The following is a 19,893-nucleotide window of genomic DNA, read 5'->3' as shown; positions in this document are numbered from 1 at the left end:
TGTTTTCTGATTATGTCAAATATTAATCAGAAAAACTGCCACAATTGTTTTGGATAAATGCTCTTAAGATGACTGACCGCGCCACCCAACTTCCCACCAGGCGCGGTTCTCCTTAACCCGTCTGCACCCTGTCCTTTGTTCGATCCGGTATGAGACGACTGCCATCTGGCGCTCGTGAATCGCAGCAGTTGCTGTAATTCCCCGACTCAATGGTCAACCGCACATTCAGTAGGCTATTCGGCGAATCATGCCTGCTGGCATGAGATGCAAAATTTTAGCTGCCTTCTAGCAACTGCGGTGTAGTTTACTCAATGCCAGCGCATCGGAGCAACACTGCAAGCCTTTGGGAGTACTGTCTGACAGCGAAGCGAACGGAAACTCTGAAAACTCTGCGTTTCAGCTGGACGCATGACGTCACTGCCCTGCGATGCCAAGTCGCTTTGAGTGCTGTGCGTTTCTTTTCCCTGTCGCCAGACTGTCCCGCACAAAGGAGGGCACGCATGTAGCCTAATATTTCGGATAGTAGTTTTTATATTTTAGGGGGGAGCGTGGGGTTTCCTGGACGATGTTACGCAGAGCGGTTCTGCAAAAGACTGGAAAGGAGGATGATAACGGGGATTCAGGAGCGGAGACCGCCGGGTGAGTTAACGTTCTAGCGTGTGTGGTGGGGGTTGCTAGCCAGTGTTTTTTGTTTGTGGTATCTAGGTGGCTGTTTTGGACTTCCCTTCTTCATTGTTCAGTGAGACCTTCGTGTTTTAATTTCCCAAGTAAATAGGAAAGTGATATGGCCCAGCATTACCTGTTGCTAACATCATTTATTCATATGCGGGGCTAACGTTAGCTTGCGATTTACCGTTAGTAATTTGCATATTTCTGAACTAACGTTACGTATGGAATGGGCTATGAGAAAGTTGTTTCAGATGTTGTTTGTCCTAAGTTATATCTTTAGATTTTCTAAATGCATAATTTCCCCATCTGAAATAACTTATTTTAGTTTTGGGAACATACAAACGAACGAGATTACACGAGAGAGTCAGCGAGCAGGATCATGATTTGGATCTGTCGCTTGATAAATAAGACGTGTTTACAAAAACGCATCGTGGCTTTTGATAAAAAATTAACGCTACCTTCAACAATTACATAAGCACCTTTCGACTTTCCTCGGTGGACCGTCAGTAACGCACAGTGCATGTAATATGGCTGAGTGTGAAATGGATCATTATGTCCGGGCGGCTCAGCATTTTTGTTGATCAAAGTGGAAACAATAACGCTATATTGGGATTATTCTAATTATAAAAAGAAAATATGTGGTTGCATTACATGTTTGGACACTTGTCATTTCCAATAAAATAGGATTTTTTGGAGCCAACGGACTCTGGTTCGACTCATTTGTTGATGTGTGAAATAGTTGTCTTGGCAACCATGATGGTGACCTGTCCTGAGAGCAGAAGGCAAATAGGCTCCATTGGGGGGGGGGGGGTTACTCTCAACAGGGTCAGTACCACAACCGGGTCAGTACCATTACTCCATTGGGTTACTCCCTGAATGCATTAAACTGCATACTGGTGCACTGTTGAAATGTCATACGAGTAGTATGCTCGGTTTGCGGTCTCGAGCGCAGCCTGTACCTTAAAGGTGTACAGGTGCGATTAGAATGTTCTTAACTCAACATTCTAATGCTTCGAGTTCTCGAGCAAGCACTTCGAATTTTGGAAAAGCTAGAAACTAGCACGAAACTACACTTCAAATGGTGCATTGTGTAAAATTGTAATTGTAAAATTTAGACAAAATAATTTTCAACTAAATATCTCATTTAAAACCAACTTTGAATAAATAAACAGAAAGTTCAATATACAGTGCGGGATATAGTGCAATGGACAGCTCTGTAGCCAACTCCACCACATTTAATCTGCAGACTACCAGCTTTAATTTGATGGTGTTTATAATATTTGACATATGTTATTTAAATATGTGTTCTGTATATTCCATCTCCATTCTGGTCTTTTTGAATACTGGCAGACTTTTACAGAAAACTACAGTTACAGTTTAAATGTCTCTCAAGGATGGATATTTTTTTCAGTTAACTGCTTAAGCTGTACTTTCAATGAGGATGTAATTGAGATTAAATTTTTTTGTTTGTTTGTAATGAACAGATCAGAGGTACGTAACTGTTTCGAAGCATAAAAGTCACAACAAAATAAAGATTTAAGTTGGAAATGTAATTATTTCCTGGGTTACTTGAATTACTTCATCAGTCATTGCTGCAGTAAAATGTTGACCTGCCTTCCTCTTTTGTAGGTCTGACTGCAGTAAAATGTCATCACCACGCAGTAAGTGCTTCTGCTCTTTAATTATAATATTCATATTATGAACAGAAGCATGCAGGCAGAAGGGTACCCCACTGCACCTCTATGTCTGGTGTGTGAGTAGTGTGTGAGTAGAGTGTGCTCAACCCAGGTAAGACTGAAATGATATTCCAGTAGTGTGTGAGTAGAGTGTGAGTAGTGTGAGATGTAGTGTGTGAGTAGAGTGAGTTGTTAAAGACTACGTGTAATGGGTGACTCTGTCTTCCTCTGTGTGTTACCCAGGTGACCTGGGGGCGGGCCCTCTCAGTGACACGCTGGTGATGACTGTGCATCTATTGGCCAATCCGGGAGACTCTCTGCTGCTGCAGCACTCATTGGATGGGCTGCTGCAGTGGGTGTGGCCGGGCCTGCGGCTCTTCCAGGTGTCGGAGCGGCTGTGTCCCCTGAGAGACCCCGCCCCCCGGGGCCACCCCTCGCTGGCGGTGACGCTGTTCCTGCAGGAGGGGCGGGGCGAGGGGCGGGGCGAGGGGCGGGTGCTGCGAGCTCTGGACCTCCTGCAGCGCCCCCCCTGGCGATACCACCACAGCGAGAGCCGGCCCCGGCCCTGCCCCCTGCCCGGCCCCGCCCTGTACGCGCTGGGGGCGGGGCTGCCCCTGTGGGGCGTGCGCTCGGTGCACTGCGGGGGCGAGGCCCTGCGCGTCACGCTCTACAGCGCCTTCCGTAACTACGGCGACGCCGTGCGGCTGTACGAGCTGGTGCTGCGCCGCCGGGCCCAGGAGCAGAAGGCCGGGTTCTGCTGGTTCACCCTCCAGGCCCAGCGGGGGCGCAGCCTGCAGCTGGCGCTCAAGCGCCTGGCCCCTGGATTGGTCCCCCGGCCCTGTCAGTCAGCCTTGCTGCAGTTCCGCTCTGCCCCGATTGGCCAGCTCGTCCCTCTGCTGCCACACCCCTGCACCCCCATCAGCGCCTCCCGCTGGCAGAGCCAGGACCTCGACGGCAACAAGATCCTCTTCCAGGTGACCTCTGACCCCGGGTACTGGGGAAATGTGATTGGCTCTTTACTGAGTACCGGGGAAATGTGATTGGCTCTTTACTGAGTACCGGGGAAATGTGATTGGCTCTTTCCTGAGTACCGGGGAAATGTGATTGGCTCTTGCGACTCCTCTGATGGAGGTCTAACTCCCCCCCCCCAAAAAAAAAATAAAATAAAAAAATGCACTTCTGATGACATCTATGTTTAGAACAGCATTTCCTGTGTATTTTGCTAGTTTCTGGATGTGATGCTCTGACTTATGGTAGAACCTATGCACTTGTAAGTCGCTTTGGATTAAAAGCGTCTGCCAAATGACTAAAATGTAAATGTAATGTAAAAGTAATGCTGTTCCTCTCTCTGCAGGTGAAAGGTGAGCCCTGCTCTGCCTTCCCTCTGTACCCCTCCCCCCCGGTCCCCGGTCCCCGCCGGCCCCAGACCCTGGAGGGGGGGGAGAGGGCCCCTGGGGGGTGGGAGAGCGCGGGGTCGGACAGCAGCTCCTGTTACTCCTCCCAGCGCAGCAGCCCCGCCCCTTCACCCTTCCCCCATTCGCTGCCCGACCCTGACCCTGCCCACTCAGGCATGCTGGGGGCGGAGTCTGAAACTGACGTGGACACGGGATTCGCTGTGGAGAGGCCAGCTGTAGAGGGTGCCTCCTCCCTGGAGACAGTTGCTAAGGACCTGAGCAGATGGCTGCCAGACACAGCCAGAGGCGCCAGGACTGTGACATCATCACCCTGCGCCAGGACTGTGACATCATCACCTCCCTGCTTAGGGGGGTCTCTGAGCCAGAATATGGGCGGGGCTCTGCAGTGGCAGGGGGGTGATCAGCCCCCCCCACACGGACCCCAGTCCCCCGCCCTGCCGGACGAGTTCTTCATCTGACCCCCCAAACACGCTAGCTAGCTAGCTACCGATGTCTCTCTCTCTGCCTAGCTAGCTACCGATGTCTCTATCTCTCTCAATTGCTAAATAGCTTAGTCTTCATAGCCTATTGCCTGTCTTTAAGTTTTCAGCTGATGGAACAATTATTCACAAAATAGGATCAAATCGATTGGGAAACTAGGAAGTGCAGAACTCTGATTGGATGTTCTTGGGTGACGCAGCCCAAAGGTTCAGCCACGGGCTCTTCTATTGGTCAGCTTTCATTGTTCAGTTGCTCATGTTGCTGGCCGTCTCTCAGCCTCAACCAAAATTAACGGACTGGCAACTGGTCGCCCAAATCGCTCAAAGTGATAACACAGCCTTACTGATCACTCCTTACTGCTAATAATGTTCTCTGTGGTACTCATTATAATGGTATTATTACTGATCACAAGAATAATTAACAACATTTTGAGTCGATATTTACACAGAGAGAGAGAGAGAGAGAGAGAGAGAGGGATGAAACGGTTTTATCAGATGCTGCACAGTATTGCGTGTGATTGGTCAGCACAGTATCAGACGCTGCACAGTATTGCGTGTGATTGGTCAGCACAGTATCAGACGCTGCACACTATTGCGTGTGATTGGTCAGCACAGTATCAGACGCTGCACAGTATTGCGTGTGATTGGTCGGCTCCCAGCACACAGAATCATTCATAGGCAGCAGGACACCTCTGTGCTGGAGCTGAAGAGTCTCACTCGAGTTTCTTTAAATAATATTTCAGTTTTGAGGTGTTTTGAACTGGCCCAGTTGTGTGATGTAGGATGCTGGCCTGGTCATGTGATGTAGGATGCTGGCCTGGTCATGTGATCTCCTGTCCCTCACTGACCCCAGCGGCCCTTCTTTTCATTAGTATTGTGCTGCATAAGATTTGTATATAAAACTGAGTCGATACCACTCGAAATGTGCCAGTGACAGTTTACCCACATAGCTGTGTTGGGTCATAGCTGTGATGGGTCATAGCTGTGTTGGGTCATAGCTGTGTTGGGTCATAGTTGTGATGGATGGGTCAGAACCAGGATGAGTTTCATGGACGGTCTGCAGGAACCAGGAGGTGCTGCTGGGCCAGTGTGTACCGGGTCATGAGGCTGATTGTGAAACCTGCTGCACAACATTACATTACATTACACAACATTACATTACACAACATTACATTACACTGCATTACATTACATTACACTGCATTACATTACATTACACAACATTACACAACATTACATTACATTGCATTACATTACATTACACAACATTACATTACATTACACTACACAACATTACATTACATTACACTGCATTACATTACATTACACTGCATTACATTACATTACACAACATTACACTATATTACATTACACAACATGACATTACACAACATTACACTATATTACATGACACAACATGACATTACACAACATTACACAACATTACATTGCATTACATTACATTACATTACATTACACAACATTACATTACACTGCATTACATTACATTACACAACATTACATTACACAACATTACACTACATTACATTACATTACATTATATTACTGAGGCTCTTATCCAGAGTGATGTACAATTTTTTTTTTAAGTGCAAATCATAACTAGGGACAAGTGCACTGAAAACCCTCCAGGGAAAATCACAAAGATAAAAGCTTGAACCCCAGATAAACTGACCGAGTAGCAATACCTGGTCATACATAACCTGGTCATACATAACCTGGTCACACATAACCTGGTCATACATGGGCCCAGTAGATGTGTTAGCACTGTGTGTGGATATTACCATTGGAATACTGATGCCCAGAATAGGAATCATTTAATGCATTTTAGATTCATAGTTGTAATTGATATAGAGGTGTTTATAACTGGCAGGATCTCATTGTTATCTGCCTAGTAAATTATTTTGATGACCATTTCCGTGCAGTGTAATTCATACAATCATGTAGATACAGGTCAGGAGCTTCAGTTAATGTTCACATCAACCATCAGAATGGGGGGGAAATGTGACTGTGGAATGACTGTTGGTGGCAGTTGGTAGTAGTTTGAGTATCTCAGAAACTGCTGATCTCCTGGGATTTTCACGCACACTAGTCTCTAGAGTTTGGAAACAATGGTGAAAAATAATAATAATAAGCCAGTGAGCAGCAGACAGAAACACCTTGTTAATGAGAGACGTCAGAGGAAAATGGCCAGACTGGTCAAAGCTGACAGGAAGGTGACAGTAACGCAAATAACCACAGTGGTATGCAGAAGAGCATCTCTGAACACACAATGCATCAAGTGAATAGGCTACAGCAGTAGAAGTCTGGACAATAAGTCTAATAAATACCTAATAAAGTTCTCACTGAGTGTATATGGTGTGTTTTTCTCAGTGTCACTTAAATTAATTTAAATCGAAAAGATTCCAAATGCAGACTCAAACAGTGTGCTTTGCTGGAATTGAAACCGAAGGTTTAAAACCAGAGGTGTCCAATCTTATCCGGCGTGGGTGCAGGTTTTTGTTTTAACCCAGCAGTAACACACCTGATTATACGAATGAACTAATCATGGTCTTTAATCAAGACCTTGATGAGTAGAATCAGCTGTCTTAGTCCTGTGCTAAAACAACAACCTGCACACACACCGGCCCTTTCTGGATAAGATTGGACACCCCTGGTTTAAACCGTAGACCACAGATCTGCATCACAACTGGAACAGCTACCCAATCCATGAAATACACAATAGTTGCTCCAGTTGAAATGCAGTTCTGTGGTCTAGGAAGGTTCAAACTTAAACGAACTCCATCGCTGGAGTTGACCCCCGGGAATATCCTACGATATTCAGCTCATCTTCTTTGTTGTAGCGCAACCACAGCGTGTGTACGCTACAGGAACATACACATCTTACGTACATGTATGCAATTGGGTGAAACGTATTCAATGTCGGCGGGAGTCAGCTGATCGGTCACGTGATTTGCAGGAGTGAGAAGTGTGTCACATGTTTGTCTGCCGTTTCCAGTCGAGCAGATCTGTGAAGCAAATCAGTCCAGCGAAATGGCTTTGCGAAGCGACTTCCCCGCGGGAGTTGTCTTAGCACTATTCGTGTTCATAAGTGCATCGTTCATCCCCTGCGAAGCGCGCGTGAGAAGACATTTCTGGCCGAAGCATACGCTCGCCAATGGCAGCGCAGAAGAGCTGTGGTTCACTCAGAGATTGGATCATTTCAACGGTGCCGACAGCAGAATTTGGAAACAGGTACGAAATTGCACGAAGGTCTTTGTAGCCTATTTCTGTACACTGTAAGTGTGATCTTTAATTCAAAATGCGTTATGGTGAATGAGTGACACGGGTTTTGTTTTTCAGAGGTACTTTGTGAACGACACTTTCTTCAGAAGCGACGGTCCGGTTTTCCTGATGATCGGTGGGGAAGGTCCGGCGAATCCCGCCTGGATGCAGTTCGGAAGCTGGCTGACGTACGCACAGAAGCTCGGTGCTCTGTGTTTGATGCTGGAGCACCGCTTCTACGGAAAGAGCCATCCCACAGAGTAAGCCTGGAACTGCAAGGATTAGTTAAATGTAAATTTTCCCTTTAATAAAAAAAGCTTTGACGAATGTAGGTATGACATGTTGTGCGTTCCTAGTATTCTATTTCTAAACCACAGCATTTAGTTTCAATTGCGATGCGAAATTATTTGAAAGAACACTTTCTTTTGAACGTCATGTGACCCATACTCGCAGATTCCAAAAGCTCTTCAGCTTGTCATGCATGACACTGGCCGCTAGGTAGCGCTCATTCTTCAAGAGAATCTGGAAAAATCCCCTTCCGTTACATTGCCCCCGTACGCCACAATGGGCCTACAACGCCCCTTGAATTGTCATTTCCGTTGCACTCAATTTCTTATGTTTTTAAAAAATATATATTTTTATTTAAATTCCATTTTATCATGCAGTTATAATATTTGTTTTGTGTGTGTGGGTCTCTCCCCCTCCTTCTGGCTCTCTCGCTCTCTCGCTCTCTCTCAGGGACATGAGCACACTGAACCTGCAGTACTTGAGCAGTCTCCAGGCTCTGGCTGACCTGGCGCACTTTCGCGTGGTGATGGCGGATTCTCACGGGCTGGCAGACAGGAAGTGGGTGGCGTTTGGGGGGTCGTACCCCGGCTCCCTCGCGGCCTGGTTCCGCCTGAAGTACCCACACCTGGTCCACGCTGCCGTGGCAACCAGCGCACCTGTACATGCCGTGGTCAACTTCCCTGGTACAGTTCACCTGGCCACAGGCCAAGGCTGGGATTACTAACTCCATTACAGCTGTCCGTTTATCCTGTCTGAATGTCCTGAGTTTGCATCACTGAGATTACTAACTCCATTACGACAGACTGTCAGGTTATATTGGGTGGGAAACCAGCAGTTAAGAGTAGATCCTCGCTGTAAAAGCTTGGGTAAGAGTAGATCCCCGTTGAAAAAGCTAGGGTAAGAGTAGATCCCAGCTGAAAATGCTTTGGTAAGAGTAGATCCCTGTTGAAAAAGCTTGGGTAAGAGTAGATCCCCGTTGAAAAAGCTTGGGTAAGAGTTGATCCCCGTTGAAAAAGCTTGGGTAAGAGTAGATCCCCGTTGAAAAAGCTTGGGTAAGAGTAGATCCCCGTTGAAAAAGCTAGGGTAAGAGTAGATCCCAGCTGAAAATGCTTTGGTAAGAGTAGATCCCTGTTGAAAAAGCTTGGGTAAGAGTAGATCCCCGTTGAAAAAGCTTGGGTAAGAGTAGATCCCCGTTGAAAAAGCTTGGGTAAGAGTAGATCCCCGTTGAAAAAGCTTGGGTAAGAGTAGATCCCCGTTGAAAAAGCTAGGGTAAGAGTAGATCCCAGCTGTAAAAGCTTGGGTAAGAGTAGATCCCCGTTGAAAAAGCTAGGGTAAGAGTAGATCCCAGCTGAAAATGCTTTGGTAAGAGTAGATCCCTGTTGAAAAAGCTTGGGTAAGAGTAGATCCCCGTTGAAAAAGCTTGGGTAAGAGTTGATCCCTGTTGAAAAAGCTTGGGTAAGAGTAGATCCCCGTTGAAAAAGCTTGGGTAAGAGTAGATCCCCGTTGAAAAAGCTAGGGTAAGAGTAGATCCCAGCTGAAAATGCTTTGGTAAGAGTAGATCCCTGTTGAAAAAGCTTGGGTAAGAGTAGATCCCCGTTGAAAAAGCTTGGGTAAGAGTTGATCCCCGTTGAAAAAGCTTGGGTAAGAGTAGATCCCCGTTGAAAAAGCTTGGGTAAGAGTAGATCCCCGTTGAAAAAGCTTGGGTAAGAGTAGATCCCCGTTGAAAAAGCTTGGGTAAGAGTAGATCCCCGTTGAAAAAGCTAGGGTAAGAGTAGATCCCAGCTGAAAATGCTTTGGTAAGAGTAGATCCCTGTTGAAAAAGCTTGGGTAAGAGTAGATCCCCGTTGAAAAAGCTTGGGTAAGAGTTGATCCCCGTTGAAAAAGCTTGGGTAAGAGTAGATCCCCGTTGAAAAAGCTTGGGTAAGAGTAGATCCCCGTTGAAAAAGCTAGGGTAAGAGTAGATCCCAGCTGAAAATGCTTTGGTAAGAGTAGATCCCTGTTGAAAAAGCTTGGGTAAGAGTAGATCCCCGTTGAAAAAGCTTGGGTAAGAGTAGATCCCCGTTGAAAAAGCTTGGGTAAGAGTAGATCCCCGTTGAAAAAGCTTGGGTAAGAGTAGATCCCCGTTGAAAAAGCTAGGGTAAGAGTAGATCCCAGCTGTAAAAGCTTGGGTAAGAGTAGATCCCCGTTGAAAAAGCTAGGGTAAGAGTAGATCCCAGCTGAAAATGCTTTGGTAAGAGTAGATCCCTGTTGAAAAAGCTTGGGTAAGAGTAGATCCCCGTTGAAAAAGCTTGGGTAAGAGTTGATCCCCGTTGAAAAAGCTTGGGTAAGAGTAGATCCCCGTTGAAAAAGCTTGGGTAAGAGTAGATCCCCGTTGAAAAAGCTAGGGTAAGAGTAGATCCCAGCTGAAAATGCTTTGGTAAGAGTAGATCCCTGTTGAAAAAGCTTGGGTAAGAGTAGATCCCCGTTGAAAAAGCTTGGGTAAGAGTTGATCCCCGTTGAAAAAGCTTGGGTAAGAGTAGATCCCCGTTGAAAAAGCTTGGGTAAGAGTAGATCCCCGTTGAAAAAGCTAGGGTAAGAGTAGATCCCAGCTGAAAAAGCTTGGGTAAGAGTAGATCCCCGTTGAAAAAGCTTGGGTAAGAGTAGATCCCCGTTGAAAAAGCTAGGGTAAGAGTAGATCCCAGCTGAAAATGCTTTGGTAAGAGTAGATCCCTGTTGAAAAAGCTTGGGTAAGAGTAGATCCCCGTTGAAAAAGCTAGGGTAAGAGTTGATCCCCGTTGAAAAAGCTTGGGTAAGAGTAGATCCCCGTTGAAAAAGCTTGGGTAAGAGTAGATCCCCGTTGAAAAAGCTTGGGTAAGAGTAGATCCCCGTTGAAAAAGCTTGGGTAAGAGTAGATCCCCGTTGAAAAAGCTTGGGTAAGAGTTGATCCCCGTTGAAAAAGCTTGGGTAAGAGTAGATCCCCGTTGAAAAAGCTTGGGTAAGAGTAGATCCCCGTTGAAAAAGCTTGGGTAAGAGTAGATCCCCGTTGAAAAAGCTAGGGTAAGAGTAGATCCCAGCTGAAAATGCTTTGGTAAGAGTAGATCCCTGTTGAAAAAGCTTGGGTAAGAGTAGATCCCCGTTGAAAAAGCTTGGGTAAGAGTTGATCCCCGTTGAAAAAGCTTGGGTAAGAGTAGATCCCCGTTGAAAAAGCTTGGGTAAGAGTAGATCCCCGTTGAAAAAGCTTGGGTAAGAGTTGATCCCTGTTGGAAAAGCTCGGGTAAGAGTAGATCCCCGTTGAAAAAGCTTGGGTAAGAGTAGATCCCTGTTGAAAAAGCTTGGGTAAGAGTAGATCCCCGTTGAAAAAGCTTGGGTAAGAGTAGATCCCCGTTGAAAAAGCTTGGGTAAGAGTTGATCCCCGTTGAAAAAGCTTGGGTAAGAGTAGATCCCCGTTGAAAAAGCTTGGGTAAGAGTAGATCCCCGTTGAAAAAGCTTGGGTAAGAGTTGATCCCTGTTGGAAAAGCTCGGGTAAGAGTAGATCCCCATTGAAAAAGCTTGGGTAAGAGTAGATCCCCGTTGAAAAAGCTTGGGTAAGAGTAGATCCCCGTTGAAAAAGCTTGGGTAAGAGTAGATCCCCGTTGAAAAAGCTAGGGTAAGAGTAGATCCCAGCTGAAAATGCTTTGGTAAGAGTAGATCCCTGTTGAAAAAGCTTGGGTAAGAGTAGATCCCCGTTGAAAAAGCTTGGGTAAGAGTAGATCCCCGTTGAAAAAGCTTGGGTAAGAGTAGATCCCCGTTGAAAAAGCTTGGGTAAGAGTAGATCCCCGTTGAAAAGGCTAGGGTAAGAGTAGATCCCAGCTGAAAATGCTTTGGTAAGAGTAGATCCCTGTTGAAAAAGCTCGGGTAAGAGTAGATCCCCGTTGAAAAAGCTTGGGTAAGAGTAGATCCCCGTTGAAAAAGCTTGGGTAAGAGTAGATCCCCGTTGAAAAAGCTAGGGTAAGAGTAGATCCCAGCTGAAAATGCTTTGGTAAGAGTAGATCCCCGTTGAAAAAGCTAGGGTAAGAGTAGATCCCCGTTGAAAAAGCTTGGGTAAGAGTTGATCCCCGTTGAAAAAGCTTGGGTAAGAGTAGATCCCCGTTGAAAAAGCTCGGGTAAGAGTAGATCCCCGTTGTCAACCCTCAGGTAAGAGTCGGCTGTAGGTCCCTGGCTGGGTCTCTGGGAAGGGCAGGGTCGCTCCTCACTCCTGTGTACAGGTGTGTTAAATGGGGCTTTACTGTTTGCTCACCTGCAGAGTACCTGGAGGTGGTGCACCGCTCCCTGGCTGCTGAGAGCCTGGACTGCCCCCTGCTGGTGCAGAAGGCTTCTGACACCCTGCTGGAGCGGCTCAAAGACCCAAAGACCTACGATAACATCACCAAGGACTTCGGGTAGAACACTGCCTCAACGACGTGCGCACGCACACATGCACTTTCTCACAAAAATTGGGGGGCGGGGTGTTCTGGTAAATGGTAAATGGTTAGCATTTATATAGCGCCTTTATCCAAAGCGCTGTACAATTGATGCTTCTCATTCACCCATTCATACACACACTTACACACCGACGGCGATTGGCTGCCATGCAAGGCACCGACCAGCTCGTCAGGAGCATTTGGGGGTTAGGTGTCTTGGTCAGGGACACTTCGACACAGCCCGGGCGGGGGATCGAACCGGTAACCCTCTGACTGCCAGACAACTGTTCTTACTGCCTGAGCCATGTCGCCCTGTTCTCCGTCTGTTCCGTCTGTTCAGCTGCGCTTTTGCCAAAGGGTTTTAATTTCAGTTAGCCTACACCTCAGAGCCGCTCTCCACCTCGGGGCCAGTAGCTGCTCACTGTGTTGTTCAGACTCTTGCTGGACTGACTGACTGACTGAGGCAGTACCTCTGCTCACCAGCAGGTGGGTTTCACAGGGCTCTGAGCCACGGGCTGTGCGTTTTAATGACAGGAGTATTCTGGCGTTTGTGAGTCAGCAGTGTGACGTGTGTTTCCTGGTTTGGTGGCGGCCTCCATTTGGCGGTCAGGTAGTTCAGACGCGGGGCGGGGCGGGACAGGGCGATCCAGACAAAGTGACTCTGTGGTCCGAAAGAAACCCAGAAGAAGCGGAAGCAACTTGTTTAGCTTGTGCCATTCAGCCATGCTGTTGCTTAATCGCTGCAATTGTAACCATGACTGTGGAAAAAACCGACTGACCTTTTAAATTTCTAAACAAGACAGACTTCTATGAACAATCCGCAAGGACTGCAAAAGTGCTCAGGCTATGCCTTCTCCAGCTCCGACTCAGATGCAGAGATAAGGCTGGTATGCTGGTGTCTGACTGCAGCACGGTGTGTGTGTGTGTGTGTGTGTGTGTGTGTGTGTGTGTTCCTCAGGGCTTAATCAGATCGGGACGGTTCTGTGAACCAGACGGACCAGGGCCCAGGTGTGTCTGGTTCTGTGGGACCTGGGCCCAGGTGTGTCTGGTTCTGTGGGACCTGGGCCCAGGTGTGTCTGGTTCTGTGGGACCTGGGCCCAGGTGTGTCTGGTTCTGTGGGACGGGCGGCGTTCCGGTCTTGTGGAAATGTCGGACACGCTCCAGGTTCCTCGGAATGCTGAACAAAGACTTTGTCAGTAAATGGCTGCGGACGCAAGGCTGATGACACGGTCTCTGAGGTCAGAGCGGAAAGTCTGCTTCAGGATGAGGTCACCCTCCTCCCAGGGAGGAGAGGTCTGATTCTAAAATGTCCGCCAGACTGTGGATGAGCCAAATCCATAAAGAGATGGCCATTTACCTGGCTGTTAGTCTGTTGCTGATTATTTTCTGTCTGCCTGCCTGGTTAGCTTGGCTAGTCTGCTGGTAAAAGCAGGGTGGAAGTGAGGGAATGTAGTAGGTTACCGTGACAATGCTCCCTGATGACATAATTTCGTTTTTAGCTAATTGGTAATGTGTTTGGGAATCTTAGGACGAGTGAGAAGCTGCGGCTGAAATCCCACCTCTGTGTGCGACATTCCTGTGCGTGACATTCCTGTGTGCGACATTCCCGTGCGTGACATTCCTGTGTGCGACATTCCTGTGTGCGACATTCCCGTGCGTGACATTCCTGTGTGCGACATTCCTGTGCGTGACATTCCCGTGCGCGACTCTCCTGTGCGTGACATTCCCGAATCCTGTCCCGCTGCAGGTTGTGTGAGAAGCTGCAGATCCAGTCTGATAAGGACTCCGCGTACTTTCTGGAGACGCTCGCCGGGAACTTCATGGATGTGGTCCAGTACAACCAGGACAACCGGGAATTTGAGGTGCGTGTGCGTGAAGTAATGTTGCACTCGGCAGGGGCAGGGGCAGGGGCAGGGGCAGGGAGTCAGGGCTGTCCCAGGAATCTCAGCTCAGCTCAGCCAGCTAGTTCATAGCCAAATCAGTTGCTTGCTCATAATATAGTTTGTTAGCTAAAGTGAAAACTTCAAAATAACAAAACGTATAAATAGTCTTGTGCAGTGCAGACAAGTCAACATTTCATAAAGTCGCCTGTTCGGCAGACATTTTCTTACTAGAACACCATGAAAAGGCGGAAGGCTCTGTTGCATTCGTCAGCGTCAACTTTCCAAAACAGTGCACGTTGTGGTTTGAGACTGTTTGTTGCTGCAATTCCTCTCTTGACCATTAGGAGTCCGAAATTACCTTTAAGTATTTTGTGGTCAGACCTCAGGAAAGCAGTGGTCTTGCAGGGGAACTGATTTGGCCTTGCAGAGTAGAGTAGAGTATAGAGTGTGTGCATTCACTAGTCCCTGTAACCATAGTGAGAGAGTGCGATGTTTGTCTTCGTATTGACCCAGGCAGTTTTTGTGCAAAATATATTTTAGATTTTTATAGTTTGGCATATTGCTGGCTTTACAATGGGTGTATAGCTACAGTATATTCCTCTTGCTCTCAGGTGCAGTAAATGTGTTCCTGTAGCTCTTGCTGGTGTAGTAAATGTGTTCTCAGGTGCAGTAAATGTGTTCCTGTAGCTCTCAGGTGCAGTAAATGTGTTCCTGTAGCTCTCAGGTGCAGTAAATGTGTTCCTGTAGCTCTCAGGTGCAGTAAATGTGTTCCTGTAGCTCTCAGGTGCAGTAAATGTGTCCCTGTAGCTCTCAGGTGCAGTAAATGTGTTCCTGTAGCTCTCAGGTGCAGTAAATGTGTTCCTGTAGCTTACAGGTGCAGTAAATGTGTTCCTGTAGCTCTCAGGTGCAGTAAATGTGTTCCTGTAGCTCTCAGGTGCAGTAAATGTGTTCCTGTAGCTCTCAGGTGCAGTAAATGTGTTCCTGTAGCTCTCAGGTGCAGTAACTGTGTTCCTGTAGCTCTCAGGTGCAGTAAATGTGTTCCTGTTGCTCAGTTTGGTTCCTGCTCTGGCGGTTGCTCTCAGGGTGCCATTGGGACAAACATCACCATCCAGGTGTTGTGTGGGGTGATGTCGGATGCGTCGCTGGGGCAACCGTACGACAGGTACGCTGCCGTGGCCCGCCTCATGCTGCAGACCTTCTCCCAGAAGTGCCTGGACGCCAGCTACGCCAACTACCTGCGCGACATGAGGAACGCGTCCTGGAGCAGCCCCGCCTCGGGAGGTGAGGCGGAGGGATTTTGGGCATGCTTATCTCAGGGGCACCCAGTGCTGTAAGTTATTTAGCTGAAGCTTTTATCCAACTCGACTGAGTTTATTAGACCAAGCAGGGGCAATGCGGGGGGGGGGGGGGGGGTAAAGGCCTGGATCTTATTGTGGCTATGCTGGGGCTGATACTACCTACCCTCTGGGTCCCAGTCATGTCCCTTAGCCACTAGGCTACAGGCTGCCCCAGTCATGTACCTTAGCCACTAGGCTACAGGCTGCCCCAGTCATGTACCTTAGCCACTAGGCTACAGGCTGCCCCAGTCATGTCCCTTAGCCACTAGGCTACAGGCTGCCCCAGTCATGTACCTTAGCCACTAGGCTACAGGCTGCCCCAGTCATGTCCCTTAGCCACTAGGCTACAGGCTGCCCCAGTCATGTCCCTTAGCCACTAGGCTACAGGCTGCCCCAGTCATGTCCCTTAGCCACTAGGCTACAGGCTGCCCCAGTCATGTCCCTTAGCAACTAGGCTACAGGCTGCCCCAGTCATGTCCCTTAGCCACTAGGCTACAGGCTGCCCCAGTCATGTCCCTTAGCCACTAGGCTACACGCTGCCCCAGTCATGTACCTTAGCCACTAGGCTACAGGCTGCCCCAGTCATGTCCCTTAGCCACTAGGCTACAGGCTGCCCCAGTCATGTCCCTTAGCCACTAGGCTACAGGCTGCCCCAGTCATGTACCTTAGCCACTAGACCATCATGCTAATCAGGCTGGTATGGTTTGGAGCTGCTATGCCAGCTGTATGATGGTGCAGGGCCCAGGCTGAATGGGAGAGGGAGGGCTGTGAATGCAGGGAGGTCTCTGCAGGAGCGGGTCGGTAGAGTCACTAATGGAGGCCCAGGCAGTGATGCAGAGCTGCAGCGTGAGGATACACCGTAAACCTCTGGCTCATGAATACTGTTCTTAGTGTGACACAGTGGGCTGCTCACTATAATGGGGTGCTTAGATTTTTACAATCAAGAGTTTGTGTGTCTGTGTGTCTGTGTGTTTGTGTGTTTGTGTTTATGTGTGCGCGTGCCTGCGTGCGTATATGTGGAGAGAGGGAGACAGACCTCTTCTTTCCTGAGATTATTAAGTGGTATGGAAACAAGGTTTCATCAGGACCAGAATCAAGGGCACAGAGTTTACACCTTTACATCGTAATATTCTCACTAAAATATTCCCACAGAAATATTCCCACACGCATGTAGTATTCCCACTGAAATGTCCCCCCGGGCAGGGGCTAGTGATCTCCGCCAGGCCTGAGTGCCGTGGCTCTGGTTTAACCTTTAGTCCACTGAGGCATTACCAGCGGTGCCTGTTTATCCTCTAATCCAATGACATTATTTGTTTGTACTTGACATAGAGTTTGATTTGCAAACTTCCGTTTTGTTCATTTTGGTCAGTTTGTTTCTCACCCTGTAATTGAGTCTGTGTGTGTTTCCTGATCGTCCATGCCGTCAGCGTGACTTCCCTGTGGGTTTGTGCTTGTTGTTGTTGGCTGTGAACTGCTGTTGGACAGGCCCCGCCCCCTGTCCCACGGCTGGGGCGGAAGCCACCACTGAGGGTGGTTTGTTGTTCTGCCTCTGGGGCCTAACCCTAACCCTGTGGGGCTTTTGTGGGTGGAAACATGGCGGCCGTTTCAAAGCCTCTCTCTGCTCTCACTCTCGGCCTCCTGTGGCCTTTCTCCATCGCAGGAAGTGGCTGGCCTGGGGGTCTGCGTATCCCAGCATGCATGTGGAATGGAGATGGCAGTGCTGGAGCTGCTTGTCGCCCAGGAGGGGGGCGGTACGGCCCTGCACAGATGGGCTTTAATGGGCCTGAACGTTTGTCTCCTGCAACTTGACTCCTTAAATCATTTTTAGGGGCATCTTGAAGTGGATTGTCAGGTGCATAATGTGCTGATTTATGTCAGTTTACTGCTGGACTGTGAAGTTTCCTGTATCAGTGACGTTGCCGTGGTTGTGGTGGTTTCACTGTGATCTGAGGGTTCCACAGGTATAGGCCATGAGTGAGCCTTAAAGACAGGCGAGGGTTTGGGCTCCGGATCCTACCTTAAAGACAGGCGAGGGTTTGTGCTCTGGATCCTAAAACTCCTCCTGATCCCTGTGAATTCAGCACAACCGTGACCAATCAATTTGTACAATTGTATGTTTTTTTCGTTTTTTTTTCCACCCCAATTTCTGTTATTTAGTAGATGCTTTTATCCAAAGCTACTTACAGTTGATTAGACTAAGCAGGGGACAGTCCCCCCTGGAGAAATGTGGGGTGAAGGGCCCAACTGCTGTGTGCTGATCTTATTTCTGCCTACACCAGGGCTTGAACCACCAACCTTCCGGGTCTCAGTCATGGACCTTAACCACTTGGCTACAGGCTGTAATCTGCAGGAATATTACAGCTGACTAAATCATGAATACTGTAATCATTTGATGACACCTGTGCTGTTTTTATCCCTGGAGGTTAAGCCCTTCGGTGCAGCCAAAGCAATGACCTGTTGGCTCTGAAGCCCTGATGACAGGAGAGCATTCCCCTGCTTGCCTCTCTCTCCCTCTCTGCAGGACGGCAGTGGGTGTACCAGACCTGCACAGAGTTTGGGTTCTACCAGAGCACCGACTCGCCTAACCAGCCCTTCGGCGGGTTCCCCCTCCCGTAAGCCACCTGCCCTGCGCCTCTTCCACTTCCTGTTGCCCCGCTCGTGCACCTGCGGCATTTCCTGTCTCGGCTTCTCCTACACTGGTGTTCACTGGAGGTGTGTTGCCCGGATGATAATGGCTGGATGGTTCACCCCCCCCCACCCCCCACCCCCAGGTACCATGTGCAGCAGTGTGCGGACATATACGACCCCTCCCTGACCCTGGACTCCATCACCACCGCCGCACAGCAGACCAACGAGCGGTATGGCGGCTACGATATCCGCACCTCCCGCATCGTGTTCCCCAACGGCTCCATCGACCCCTGGCACGCCCTGGGCATCACCCGCGACCTCAGCGATGACCTGCCCGCCATCTTCATCCAGGGTGAAGCCCTCCTCTTCCTCTCCACTCCTCTTCCTCTCCTCCTCAGTCCTCCCCCTCTTCCTCATGTTGCTGTGGATACTGTTGTTCATGCTATGATTGGTTACTGAGGGTCACATGACTGATGTAGGGTGGGGCCCGGGCTCTGGAGCTCTGGGATGACCTTCCCCTGATCAGGCCTCCGAATCTCAAGTCTCCTCTTGGGCCTCTGGTTCAGCAGCAGGCCTCAGATCTCCTGCGTGTCTCTGAGATCTGGCCTGAGCCCACGGAGTGTGTGCATGGTGCAGCTGACCGCTTGTGTCTTGGAGACAGTGAGCTGATTGCACACCTGGGGCGCGTTCCTTGGAAACCGTTTTGCCACAGTTTCGAATGGCCTTCTCAGACGGCATGGGAGCTAACCGTCCTGCGTCCATCAGTCCGTCCGTCAGTCCGTCCGTCAGTCCGCAACAGGATGTTCAACGCGCCACCACTTCTGCTTAAATAAAGGCTTCTGTTTAAATAAATGCATTTTGTCAGGACTGAATGTGACCCTGACCTCCATCTCTCTCCCTCTCTCTCCCCACCTCTCAGGTACGGCGCACTGTGCAAACATGTACCCAGCATGGGATAAGGACCTGCCCCAGCTCAGCCTGGCCCGAGACCATGTGTTTCTGCTTCTGCATAAGTGGCTCACACAGTGAACCCCCTCCCACCCCGCCCGCGATCACCGTGGCGATGATGTTCCTGCATCAGCAGCTCAAAGGCCCCCCCCCGGCCCTGACGATGCTTCCTACAGCCCGCGGTCGCCGTGGCGATGATGTTCCTGCATCAGTAGCTCAAACGCTCCCCCCTGGCCCTGACAACGCTTCCTACAGCCCGCGGTCGCCCGTGGCGATGATGTTCCTGAAGCACTTTACTGTCCCTCCCTGTGGCACTGCTTCTGAAAGTAACAGTGTTGAGGTTCTGTAACCTCTCTCTGTTGGTTTGTGTGTGAAACCGGCTTGGCCACCTCCAGGTTTAACGACTCTTTGATCTTCCGCAACAGATGGTTTACATAAAGGTCTCTCAAATTCACAGAAAGGTTTCAGAATTGGAAACTGTAAAATAGTCTAAGAATTGCACTGAAGTGTCCATGTGAGAAAGCCTTGGGGGTGGCTCTCACCATTGGCTGTTTTTACCAAACCCCTGAATGTTCATAATAAAATATAAAACAGGAAATCCATGTTGAACTGGTTCTTGTGTTAAATGTGAGATGCTGTAATTGATGTAATATAATGGTTGGAGAAGTGTTTCAGGCATGTAACCTGGCCAATCAGACGATGCAGAGCAAGCAGAATAGTCAGAGTGAAACAGTGTGCACTAGCGGGGCTCTGGTTGAGAGAGTGTGCACTAGCAGGGCTCTGGTTGTTGTAGTGTGCACTAGCAGGGCTCTGGTTGTCGTAGTGTGCACTAGCAGGGCTCTGGTAGAGAGAGTGTGCACTAGCAGGGCT

At 48.8% G+C, this 19,893-nt stretch overlaps 2 protein-coding genes across 2 annotated transcripts; both read left to right on the top strand.

Annotated features, from left to right (window-relative positions):
* The first annotated feature begins 176 nt into the window (after positions 1-176).
* LOC133108461 (protein FAM124B) lies at positions 177-6,171 on the top strand. The gene is made up of 4 exons (XM_061218002.1): positions 177-639; positions 2,299-2,330; positions 2,589-3,319; positions 3,700-6,171. The coding sequence occupies exons 1-4, from the start codon at positions 566-568 to the stop codon at positions 4,216-4,218; spliced, it is 1,356 nt and encodes a 451-aa protein (XP_061073986.1). The 5' UTR covers positions 177-565; the 3' UTR covers positions 4,219-6,171.
* An 822-nt stretch (positions 6,172-6,993) lies between these two features.
* Positions 6,994-19,625, top strand: prss59 (serine protease 59, putative). Its single transcript, XM_061218494.1, has 9 exons — positions 6,994-7,491; positions 7,600-7,781; positions 8,260-8,492; positions 12,071-12,206; positions 13,975-14,089; positions 15,193-15,391; positions 17,969-18,059; positions 18,219-18,427; positions 18,995-19,625. The coding sequence occupies exons 1-9, from the start codon at positions 7,291-7,293 to the stop codon at positions 19,102-19,104; spliced, it is 1,476 nt and encodes a 491-aa protein (XP_061074478.1). The 5' UTR covers positions 6,994-7,290; the 3' UTR covers positions 19,105-19,625.
* Positions 19,626-19,893: the final 268 nt, after the last annotated feature.

This window comes from Conger conger, chromosome 13 (assembly GCF_963514075.1).
Source record: "Conger conger chromosome 13, fConCon1.1, whole genome shotgun sequence".
Classification (NCBI taxonomy): Eukaryota; Metazoa; Chordata; class Actinopteri; order Anguilliformes; family Congridae; genus Conger; species Conger conger.
This window is presented reverse-complemented; position numbering and strand designations above follow the sequence as displayed.

Bases quoted from the DNA above. Each gene is read 5' to 3' on its own strand.
- prss59 (XM_061218494.1), top strand. From the start codon at position 7,291: ATGGCTTTGCGAAGCGACTTCCCCGCGGGAGTTGTCTTAGCACTATTC. The intron at 14,090-15,192 runs GTGCGTGTGCGT...GGTTGCTCTCAG, and splicing joins AGGACAACCGGGAATTTGAG to GGTGCCATTGGGACAAACAT. The intron at 18,060-18,218 runs GTAAGCCACCTG...CCCCACCCCCAG, and splicing joins TTCGGCGGGTTCCCCCTCCC to GTACCATGTGCAGCAGTGTG.
- LOC133108461 (XM_061218002.1), top strand. From the start codon at position 566: ATGTTACGCAGAGCGGTTCTGCAAAAGACTGGAAAGGAGGATGATAAC. The intron at 640-2,298 runs GTGAGTTAACGT...CCTCTTTTGTAG, and splicing joins TCAGGAGCGGAGACCGCCGG to GTCTGACTGCAGTAAAATGT. The intron at 3,320-3,699 runs GTGACCTCTGAC...CTCTCTCTGCAG, and splicing joins GCAACAAGATCCTCTTCCAG to GTGAAAGGTGAGCCCTGCTC.